This window comes from Lepus europaeus, chromosome 6 (genome assembly GCF_033115175.1).
Source record: "Lepus europaeus isolate LE1 chromosome 6, mLepTim1.pri, whole genome shotgun sequence".
In the NCBI taxonomy this organism is placed as follows: domain Eukaryota; kingdom Metazoa; phylum Chordata; class Mammalia; order Lagomorpha; family Leporidae; genus Lepus; species Lepus europaeus.
Genome location: NC_084832.1, coordinates 108,305,535 through 108,317,859, shown reverse-complemented (window position 1 = coordinate 108,317,859; position 12,325 = coordinate 108,305,535). Strand labels below are relative to the sequence as shown.

The 12,325-nt window shown below is 40.7% G+C and overlaps 1 protein-coding gene across 4 annotated transcripts in view; it reads left to right on the top strand.

The window, feature by feature from the left end:
* EPS8 (EGFR pathway substrate 8, signaling adaptor) overlaps window positions 1-6,581 on the top strand; it is a 205,277-nt gene extending 198,696 nt beyond the window's left edge. For all 4 annotated transcript variants that reach the window (XM_062194883.1, XM_062194885.1, XM_062194882.1 and 1 more), the window contains 2 exons: window positions 724-853; window positions 2,859-6,581. In XM_062194883.1, coding sequence (XP_062050867.1) covers window positions 724-853; window positions 2,859-2,972 — 244 coding nt within the window. In that variant the 3' untranslated portion in view covers window positions 2,973-6,581. The remainder of the gene's footprint in view (window positions 1-723; window positions 854-2,858) is intronic.
* Window positions 6,582-12,325: the final 5,744 nt, after the last annotated feature.

Below are 12,325 nucleotides of genomic sequence, written 5' to 3'. Positions count from 1 at the left end.
GAGATAGCTCTCATTGACTAGTGCACACTTTAAATGGCACTGAAATGGCCTCCCAAGAGCCAGGAATTCGATCCAGATCTCCCACATGGGTGGTAGGAACCCAACCACTTGGGCTAAACGTAACTGCTGCCTCCCAGGATTGGCATTAGCAGGAAGGCAGAATCAGGAGCTAAAGTCTAAATTGAACCCAGGCATTCAGATGTAGGATGTGAGCATCTCAGCCACCATCTTAACCACAAGGTCAAATGCCCATCCCCAATTATAAGCTTAATGAAGCTTTTCCTTTACTAAACTCACGACAAAGCTTCTGTTTATCTGTAATCTAAAAGTCCATGAATATCTTATGTATATTTATTACACTGAACTACTTGAATAATACATATTCAATGGACCTTAACATACTATAAACTCGCTAGCATGATTGAAAAATGAAGCGTAATGGTTAGTCAGTTGCCAGGTTACTAAAACATTACCTATTCCTTCCATCTATGAAACACCAGATTTCAAGGAAATACTATAAACAGTAATGGTACTAAACAGAATTGTTCCTTTTTGATGCTTCCTAGTCAGCCACCAGCAGAGTCCCTGTCGTGGCCCTGAGTAAGCATGTGGTGCTGCTCAGACTTCAGTGTACTGAGCACTTGGGAAGGCGGGGTTACTGCTGGAAACAGAAGTTTTCTCGAGAACGTATTTTTAATGTTGTTCATTTCTTTGTTTTTTCAGGACTGTCAATAGTCTTGGAGTATTAAATGGTGCGCAACTTTTCTCTCTCAATAAAGATGAGCTGAGGACAGTCTGTCCTGAAGGGGCCAGAGTCTTTAGCCAAATCACTGTACAAAAAGCTGCATTAGAGGTATGACTTGTCAACCCAGCAGGATGGTGTTTAGCATTAGTGTGGACTGTAAATTGAAAGTTCTAGAAATAACTGTTCCTGTCCATATTGGCCAGTTTCCCTTTCTTACAGAGCTGTATTAAATCTGACACAGCTTTTGTAAATTCATCACTGCACCATCAGTGACCATTTGTAGGGAGATGAATTTATAAATGCTCACTTAACACGAAGTTTGAGCATATACTTTTGGACATTTAGTGAAGAGAAATGTCCTCATTTTATGTGCATTAACTACTTCCATAGGAATTTCAATTTTGACACAGTAATAGTAATTCACTTCTGAGTGAGTAAAGCTCTTAAGAGTCTGGAAGATTGTTCTTAATATTTTAGTTGTGGATTCTAATAGGGTATAGTTTATGAAGTCTTTTTTTTTTTTTTACTATTTTACTTCTTATTTATATAAAGGGAACAAATTTCATTTATTTCATATATACAGTTTTAAGAGCATGATAATACTTTTACCCTACCCTCCTTCCATCCCTCCCTTCCCTACTCACTCCCACCCTCCTCCTCCTCCTTTTCTTATTTTTCTTTTAATATTTACAAAGACATATTTTCAATTTACTTTATAATCATAAGCTTAACCCTCCACTTAAATAAAGAATTCAACAAGTAGTAAGTAGAAAAACCACTGTTTCCTAAGAGTGTAGACAAAAACTACAAACTATAATCAAATCTCAAAGTGTCAGTTTTACTCACTGACTGTATTGGGAGTGGAAATATCAGGTAGAGATCACTGAAAATAGAGAGCCCTAAAGTGTAATTATTGCCTTATAGTTGTCTGTATGAATGCTTCTCTAGGTGATATATATAAGCTGCCTGTGTCCTGCTCTTCTTAAAGCAGGCTATGTAAGAGTAGTAGCTTCCATGTGTCACCTCTGACAGTTCTTAATGGTTTCATGAAAATTACACTTGGACTCAGATGAAAGGATAAAGGCTTTGGGCATGAAATTAACACACAATTATCTCCAGCCAGGTATATTATATAGATTCATTAGTTAGGTAACTCAGAGTAAAATAGCTTTATGCATATAACCCTTATAACCATTCTCAATCCAGAAAAACTGTGTTTCCCTTAGATGTTTTCCCTACCACATTAATCTTGGGTATTGTATATTAGGGTTTGATGTGACTGCTTTCTGTATGTTGGTTATGAATGAGGATTCTAACTTGCATCAAGCAGTTTTATTCCCTTTACACACTCTAATTTTACTGAGAGTGTGTAAACTATTTTTGAAGGATACGTTTGAAAAACTTCCTTATTCTTAAAAGTTCCAGGTTCTGAGGGCCTTCATGGAAGAGTGGCCAGAATTGGTCATTTTCTCTCCCCCACCCACTTCATCTTGCCCTCCTGCTGCCTCTTTTCCAGATGGGAGTTGAGGCAGAGGTTGACTGCCTGCAGCTCTTGGTGTTCCTCAGCTCTCCCCCTCTAGTGGGCATGAATGATCTTTTATATTCCTCACCTGGGTAGCCAGAGAAGTCTGATGATGAGAGTGGAAGAAGGAGAAGGGTCCCCAAGGATGTAGGTAGGCCTGGGAAAGGAGAAGAACCAGCATGGTCAGAGGGTCCTAAATGCCTCCTTGGAACCAAGGGACCCTTGCTGTATTCTGAACCCCATCAATTAAAATCCCAAGACAGACCAGGATCTTGCTTAACTGGAGAAAAGGTTCTTGGGCAATGTACCATGCTATTGTGCTTATTGCGCATGTATCTTCTTTCTCCCAGGGATCCCAGAGCCTTCCACAGCTTATTCAAGTTGGAGGCATAGTGATTGAATAAAATCAACAGGCACTAATGTGACACACTAGTGAAACCCCAAATGCCATTTATCTGAAAGGCAGCCTTTGATTTTCCTAGAGATATTAGAAAACACCTCAAAGGGCTTGGACACTGAACCTTTCATTACACATCCTGCAGCCATCGCAAACCAGTAACCATCTTGTCTGCACCATGTTTTATTTCTCAGGATAACAATGGCAGCTCTGAATTGCAAGAAATCATGCGAAGACGACAGGAAAAAATCAGTGCCGCTGCTAGTGACTCAGGAGTGGAATCTTTTGATGAGGGAAGCAGCCACTAATTTGTGTGTGTGTGTGTATGTGTTTGTTTTTAAATTCCATAATCTTGACATTATTCCAACATGCTTTGTTTTAAGAAGCCTTGAAGGGAATGTCAGATTTGTTTTTTTTCTTGGCCTACTTAATTTATCGCCATAAAAAAAGCAATGCAAACCTGAGTAAGCAGAGGACTTGTTTGTGGGACCATTATTTTTATTAAGACTGAAAAATCTTAAACTGAATTTTTTGCCCTTGGGAAATACTTTTCCTGCTTGACCACAGTGGACCTTTGTTAGGTTATTTAATCCATATTTCAGAGTATACACAGGAACTTTTTGACAGTGGCAACTGAATTCACTGCAACAAAGCAAAGATGTTGTCAATGGTTTGAAATCTAAGCAATTGCAGTTTTGCCTGTGAATGTGGTGTCTGTCCTCATCATGTGAGCCGCTGCTTACTTAGGTCTCTGACATACTCAATGACAGACTGTTTAGGTTTATTTAAAGTTCTTAATGCCAACAGTTAAAAAAAAATTGAAACATTTTAATAAACTGTAAAGTACAGCCAAGCCTTGCACTTGCAAATGTAAAGCTATGGAACATTCTAGAGACATTTTATTTATCACAGCTCTATTGATCACAACTCCTTGCATAGTTTGTGTATTGATTTAGTTTATGTTCTGCTTGTGATGTGATAGTGTGTTCCTATATGTGAGAAAGCACAAGTCAGAAAGAGGTCATATACAATCAAAATCTATGGAAGGAAAGAACCTGCATTTGTATGTGTTACAGTATTTTGCTTAATGGAGGCCTCTGTTCTGAATATTGATAGAAGTAATTGAAAGGAAATTGGGGCCATTTATTGTGTTTTTCTGTGTCAAGTCATTTTGGTAATAAGAAACACTTAATTTACACATATTTTAATCTAGTTGGAAGATTCTAGATAGAAGAAAGAGAGAGACCTAACCTTCAACAAATGTTATTTTTGGAAACACAATTTTTGTCATTAAATGTTATATTATTTCACATATATAAAACAGATGTTATGTAAGAATGTTGTATATTTTAACATAAATCCATCTAGAAAGATGATCTAGATTCATTAATTTTCATAGTGCCTTTTCACATGAGTCAGGTGGAAAGTCTGCAATAAACAGTATTTGCTGTATGTTAATAAATGGCTTCTGTTTCATTAACAAAGGGGATCTTTGCTGTGTAGACTAGAGTTTAGTATTGACTGGAATGCATTGGAAAAAGTAAAAATCTACATTTTTTTTCTAATGAGGTTCTGTTAATTTCTGAGTAGGTAAAACTGCTATGGAACACTTTCTCCAATTGTTTATTTTCTTTCCACCGTGTTTATTTCAACATATTTTCTTTCTACCACCTAGTAACAGTTGGTAATAGTAGTGAGAATTAAATTTATATAGCACTTAAAATAGCTAAAAGCCTTCATGTACATACTTTACTAAACATTTACAAATAACTCCAAATTATATGAGGAGACTTCAGAGAGCTTGTGGGAACGTGAAATTAAAAGGTAAGTGTATTTTTATGCAAAAAAGTGAAATCTATGCATAGTTTTTCATACCATGCATTTTCCATGACCTTTTCATTGATCCTCCCTATGCATGGATTTCAGAGTGGAACTTTGCACCAAAATAAGCTTGTATTTGAATCCATTTTCCATGAGCTTTCTGAAGCACCCTAGTACTTTCATGGGTGAGGAAGTGTAGTTTCCTAGAAGCTAATTTATTCCAAATCATGAAAGATTTGGAAGTTTCTCACTTTCCATCTCAGTGTCTCCATAATACCTCCCCTTGGACTATGCGGCACATGTGAGAATGAGAAAGGAGTATAAGTTTAGATCTTTTATATTTCATAAGCACTGATACATGTTGAGAACTTAGTCCTTAAGTAAAACTCTCTGAAAATACATGGAGGTGACAAAAGAAAAGGATTTAAAATGAACATAACCTGTGTGTAAAGTAGTGTATCTGATTTGAAACTGATAGGTCCAACTTGCATCCCTATGCTGGAAAATACAAAGGAAAGTCTCCCCAGAGTAGTGATTGCTGGAAGCATTCCCCTCACCAAGGACTGTGAGCACAAAGATAAGAGGTGAATGGAGTGTAGCTACCTGCACGAGAGGCACTCCAGAGTGGGGATCCAGACATCTGAGGCGCGTGCTCACCAGGGCCTCACAAGTTTGGAGGAAAAACCTGTAGAGAAGGAAAGCAAACCTCTGAGAGCAGGGCAAGGCCTAATGGGCACTCTTGCCTCAGGAATTCAGAAAATTTTTCAGAAAACCCATGGAGCTGGAATTTGGAGCTCCAAGGAGAGCATGCAGCCAGCTGGTGCTTGGATGTCTAAAAGGACCAAGAGACTTCTGGGAGCATGGGGGAAAGCAAACTGGTTACTGAAACCGACACTGCTGCCACCGAGAATCATTTCTGCTTGCAGAGTTAAGAGTTATGACCAGGGTGATGTTGGTAGGAACACAACAGAAAATAGGAATGAGGAGTTCCTTGGTCCTCCTGTCGCCCTCTGTAGCCTTCTACCTCCCTGTAGCACATATTTTGGGTGGATTCTATCAGGCACCCACAGGCAAAACCCCAAATCACCAAGATGAGAATACAGGTGGATTTGAAGCAGAGAGAGCGACTCCATAACCATCACATTTTGGCTTCTGCCTATTTAGCCTCTACACTTACTCTTCTATGTTTCTTAAATTATATATGACAATTATAAAACAGTTGCAGTTTTCTCTAACAAAGTGTAATCATCCTCTGACATTTAAACAGTAATACAGAGCATGTAAAAATTTATTTATTTTTATATGAAAGGCAGAATAAAAGAGACAGATATCTCTCATCCATTTTCATCCCCGAATACCAGCAACAGCTGAAGCTGAGATTGGATCAGACGTGGTCAGTTCCAGGAGCCAGGCACTCTATCTGGGTCTCCCACATGGATGACAGGAACCCAAGTACTTGAGCCATCACCTGCTGCATCCCCAGGGACCCGTTAACTGGAAAAGCTAGAATCAGAAGTGGATCCAAGACTCCAACCCAAGGACTCTGTTATGGGATGCAGGTGTCCCAAACAGCATTTCAACTGCTGTGCCAAATTCCCACCCCCTAATACAGAGTATTTCCTGTAAAGAACTTGTTAAATAGGCAAGAAGAGAACACTAAAACATCGCATCAGTGGTAATAAAGGAAGCAGCTCTCATGCCTGTTGCTGAGGAGCAAATGGAAGAGTTGAGCACATCAGCGCTGAGAAGCCTGAAGAAGGACACTAGAAAGGCTGTGCTCGCACCTGGTGAAGGGGACTGTCCGTGTCGGTGCTGGTATCTGAGGGGAACACAGAGCAGAGCCCCATGGAGCCCTGGGACAGAGATCCTTGAGGGGACTTGAGACTCATCTCTGAGTAGGTGCAGCCGAGGTGGTTCTAAACCACCTAGAAACTGGAGTCAGACCTGATTCCGGAATATAGATCTGTTCTTTTCACTGGTTTTCAGCCATTTGCTTTTAGTGTGCCTGTGTGTAGTTTTCTTGTTTGATCTTCTTGGAACTATGAAATTATACTTTTTATTAAAGATGGAAAAATTTCAGCTATCATTGCTTAATATTTTATTCTGTCTCTCCTGCCTCCTTTTCTTCAGAGCTTCCATTTCATGTATGTTAGCCCATTTGAAATTTTCCCAATCTCACCAATGCTCTAAATTTTTAAGATTTATTTATTTATTTATTTATTTGAAAGTCAGGGTTACACAGAGAAAGAGGAGAGTCAGAGAGAGACGTCCTCCATCTGATAGTTCACTCCCCAGTTGGCCTCAATGGCCGGAGCTGCGCTGATCCAGAGCCAGGAGCCTTTTCCAGGTCTCCCACGCGGGTGCAGGGGCCCAAGGACTTGGGCCATTCTCTACTGCTTTCCCAGGCTATAGCAGAGAGCTGTACCAGAAGTGGAGCAGCCGGGTCTCGAACCAGCACCCATATGGGATACCAGCACTTCAGGCCAGGGCATTAACCTGCTGCGCCACAGCGATGGCCCCAACCAATGCTCTATTTTTATCACTGTGTTTCTTTGTCTCATTTTGGGTAGGTACTATACATTTACTTCCATTGTAATTTGTCATCTTAGACATTATTGTTTTTGTCTCTAAGTTTTACATGGTTTTCTTTTTTATATCTATATTTATTTAAAACACAGAGCCACAGAGACAGATCTTCCATCTGATATACTCCCCCAGCATATTCTCCTAGAATGTGCTTTAGCAGGAAGCTGTAGTGGGAAGTTGAGCCAGGACTCAAACTCCAGAAATCCAGTATGGGATGCAGGTGAGCCAGGTGATATCTTATCCACTGCACCAAATGCCACTCCCAATTTGTTGTCTAAATTGTCTTCCATGTTTTTACTTGCTTAGTATTTCAATTTAGTTAATGCTGTTAAAACAGTCTTAACGGAGGTTTTGGGAAGATAACACAATAGCTAGCACAGAAATCTGTCTTCCCATGTAGGCAATAATTTCAAAGACAGTCTGTTTGATGCAAGTAGTTTGGAATGGTAGTTCTTAACTTCCAGAAGACTTAGATGGCAAATTGTAGTTGATTTTGGTCAACAACCAAAATTAACAATAAAAATTTGCTCAGCACAGTAGCAGCTACCCTTCCAAGCCCCCAGCCCTGTGGCAAGCAGTTTGGGTTTCCATATATCCTTTTTTTTTTTTTTAAGATTTTGTTTATTTATTTGAGAGGTAGAACTACAGACAGAGGGAGGGAGAGACAGAAAGGTCTTCCATCTGCTGGTTCACTCCCCAAATGGCTGCAATGGCTGGAGCCAGTTGACTGGATGCCAGGAGCTTCATCTGGTCTTCCACACAGGTGCAGGGGCCCAAGCATTTGGGCCACCTTCCACTGCTTTCCCAGGCCATAGGCAGAGAGCTGGATCAGAAGAGGAGCAGCCAGAACACAAACCGGCCCATATGGGATTCTGGCCACTGGTGACAGCCTACAATGCCACAGTGCCAGCCTGGGTATCCATATATCCTAACACTGTATACAAAAATTAATTCAAATAAGCTCATGATACAACTGTATAACATAAAACTATAAAACTCTTAAAACATGGGGGCAAGAGTTTAACAGTATTGGTTTCAGCAGTGATTTCTTTGATATGACACAAAAGGCATAGAAAACACACTGTCAACAGATTAAAAAAGGCAACCCACCAAGTGGGAGAAAATATTTGCAAATCATGTGTCTGATAAGGGATTAATATCCAGAGTAATGGGTATAGAGTTTAAGTTTTAAAGGTAAAAAGTGTTCCGGGGAATGATGGCAAGGATGCTTGCACCAAATTACGAATATATTTAATAACTCTGAATTACACACTTATATTTAAGATCATAAATATTTTATATGTTTTATGACAACACAGTATTGCAAGAAAAATCTGTCTTGGGGCCGGTATTGTATCATAGTGGGTAAAAACCACTGCCTTTGATGCCAGTATTCCATATGGGCACCAGTTCAAGTCCCAGCTGCTCCACTTCCAATCCAGCTCCCTGCTAATGGCCTGGAAGAAGCAGCAGATGATGCCCCAATGCTCGGGCCCCTGCCACCCACATGGGAGATCCAGATGAGGCTGCTGTCATCGGGGTGAACCAGAGGATGGAAGCTCTCGCTCTCTCTCTCTCTCTCTCTGTATGTCTCTCTCTCTTTCTCTGTAACTCTGCCTTTCAAATAAATCTTAAAAATAAAAAAAAATCTATCTTAATTTTCCTGTTTATTCAAACGTCTTTTCAACTTTTGTTTAAATTGACTTTTTCCCTTCATTATGAGACTTCTTTCGTTGCTGCTTTATATACCTCACAATTTTTTGTGTGAGTTTTACCTTTTTAAGTGTTGGGTATTTTTGTATTTTCAAAGTATTTTGTAAGTAGTATTAAGCTTTGTTGTGGGATGCTGTTCATTTCCTTGGAAATAGTTTGATCCTTTCTTCATCTTGCTCATAGCTCTTTGTTAGATGATACCAAAGCAACATTTGTACTAGAGCTAATTTTATACCACTATTGAATCAAATCCCTTGTGAATACTACACCTGTTGTTCAATAAATTATAATGTTTTTCCACTCTGATCAATGGAAATGAGAAAAATTCCTGTTCCAGTTGAGCTCTGAGAGTTGTTCCCTCTCATTCTTTCTCAGCCCTGGGTAGCTTTCACATCTGAATGCACTGATCAGTATTCATCTGAAGCCTCTATTGGGACCCTGTACCGATCTTCAGAGCTCTGCCTATGTGCGACTTTCCCCTCTCCACTACTCTCTGCTCTGGACTTCACGTCCCTTGTCCTCCCACCATAACGTGTGTGTTCTCCTCTCAAGGAGTCTGCTGGACTTGAGGTTCTCTCTGCATTGCAGCTGGAAACACTCTTCAGGCAGAAAAATGGAGCAATCCTGGGGCTTGGATCATGCTTGATCTATTTTTCAATGATCACTGTCATTCCTTGCCTACTGTCCAAGATCTTGAAACTGTTCTTTCAAATATATTGTTTGATTTTCAAAAATTCTCTATGCTGGAGAATAAATCCAGTCCCTCCGACCCCACTTTGGTCAAAAGTGAGAGTAAGTTGCTCTTTAAAGCGTCTTCTACTCAAACTCAAATCCTATATTAGCACCCCCTTGCTCACAGCACTTCCATTGGCTTTTGCTCTTTTTATTTCAGATGGCAAGTCAGCCGTCATCCATGTGTTTCCTTGGGCTGCTTTCATGACGCTTTTCTGTATTATTTGTTTTTGACAGCTTGATTATAAAGTTAGTAGATGGTAGGGTTTTTTTTTTTTTTAATTTACCCTATTTGGGGTTCAGTGAGTTTCTGGATACATATAAGTTTGTCTTCCAAAAGGTCATGGAAAATGTGCACAGTAAGTGTATTTTTATAGGAACTTTTTCAGATACCTCCTATGTCAGTGTTTCCCAGTATTAGAAAACCTTATTCCATCAATATTTATTCTCCTTTCTTACTCTTTCTTCCTCTCTTCAGTCTCCTATTGCGTGTATGTATATTAGGCTATTCCGTATCATCCCTAAAATTCCTGAATATTTAATGTTTGAAAAATGTTTCCCCCTATTTGTCAAATTTTAAAATTTCTGTTGCTATCAGTTTCATCAGCTCTTTTTATTCTATATTACCTGCTTTTCAATTTTTTGTTAAATTCCTAGAATATTTTGTTTTAATCACTGTGTATCTTCAGTTCTAGAATTAACACATTTTGTTCTTTTAAAAAATTATTTCTGTTTATTTGAGAGGAAGAGAGTCATACTGAGAGGCACATACACACACACAACTCCCATCTGCTAATTCCTTCCCCAAATGCCTGCAAAGGGCAGAAGTGTGCCAGACCAAAGGTGAGAGCCAGGAATGCCGTGGAGATATCCCTCATGGGTGGCAGGAACACAACTACATGGGCCATCATGTGCTGCCTCCCAGGGTGCAGGTTATCAGGAAGATGGACTCTTACGTGGAGCCAGCATTGAAACTCAGGTGTTCCGATATGGCATGTGGACATCTCAGGTGTTCCGGTATGGCATGTGGACATCTCAGGTGTTCCGGTATGGCATGGGGACATCTCAGGCAGTGTGTTAACTGCTAAACCGAATGTGCACCCCCATTTAGCATGTATAAAGCTTCTATTTCTCCACTTTTAATTCTTTGAACATATTTTCTTTAACTTCTCCAACATATAAAAGCATCTTTATAATCTCCACCCAACAAGTCCAGCATTTGAGCCACCTCATGATCAGTTTCTGCTGATTACTGCCCCTTCCCAAATATATGTCAATTTTTTATTAGATATTTGACATTGTGGAGTATATGAAGCATATTCAGAAAGTTTATAGAAAATGCAAATTATGAAAAATCATGTGTGTATTTCAAAAAACTTATACCCAAATAAACTTAGTTTCATTTTCTTGAAGCACCTGTGAATGAATGTTTTAGATACTCCATGTTATCTTCCTTTGAACCAACACATAAGAAAACACCAAGTGTTCAGAAAGCTGTTGCTGTAGATGGCAGTGGCTCCCAGAGAAGGGTGGTATTCCAGCAGGTCTGGGGCCCATACAGGAATTTCATTTTGTGCTCAGATCTCTCCTCCACCCCCATCCCACTCTCGTCATGGTCCAGTTCTCCAGTCCCAGATCACCTCGCAGCTTCTTTTACTTGCCTTTCAGCTCCTGTTTCCTCAGAGTTGACATGAATGAAGTCTGTGCTCAGTGTTTATGGGAGTGCTCAGGATTTGCGGTGGGGCAGAGGCAGGACGTGCTTAGGAGAGAAAGTATTTCCAGTAGTCAGATGTTCCTGTTTATCTCAACACATCTGTGAAAGAAAGATTAAAAAACAAAAAGCCAGTAAAGTTGTGATAAGGCTGGTGCTGTGGCTCAATAGGCTAATCCTCCACCTGCAGCGCCGGCACACCGGGTTCTAGTCCCGGTCAGGGCGCCGGATTCTGTCCCGGTTGCCCCTCTTCCAGGCCAGCTCTCTGCTATGGCCCGGGAGTGCGGTGGAGGATGGCCCAAGTGCTTGGGCCCTGCACCTGCGTGGGAGACCAGGAGAAGCACCTGGCTCCCAGGTTTGGATCAGCGCGGTGCGCCGGCTGCAGCGCACCGGCCGCGGCGGCCATTGGAGGGTGAACCAACGGCAAAAGGAAGACCTTTCTCTCTGTCTCTCTCACTGTCCACTCTGCCTGTCAAATAAATAAATAAATAAATAAATAAATAAATAGTTGTGATAAGCAGCATTCCTGAGAACTATACAACAGACATGAAGCTGATTTGAGGGGAGAGGTGGCTATCAGGAGCTCTTGGGGGAGGATGACAGCTGAGATGCCTCCTGAAGAGCATTAGGTACCCTGACTTCACTGGGGCTGGGAGGAGGTGGGCAGTGAACCAGGCAATGAAATTCTGCCAGGCCCCCATGGTCTGACCCAGGCTGACCCCATGGGCTGTTTTCTTCCTGACCATACCCCAGGTACTTGGTCCAGTTCCTGCTCTTTTTCTGGGCTTTCCTGAGTGAAAAAGCCCTGAATGAATCTCCTCCCTAAAACCTGTCTGTGGAGTGGAAGAGAATTTCCCCAGCATCCATCATTCTTGTTAGCTCTGAAAATGAACACGCAGGCCCTTTCAGTCCATAGAAAACTGATGATCACACACACACAAGAATTACAATCTATAGGTCGTTCACAGACCTGTTTTATCATTTCTTACTCTCAGCTGGTGTCATATGCTAAGAACTTCACCCTTCTACATGTTGTCAAGGAAAAGGAAGAAAAACTGAATTCATGTATGCTGAGAATCCTCCCCACCTTACAAGTGA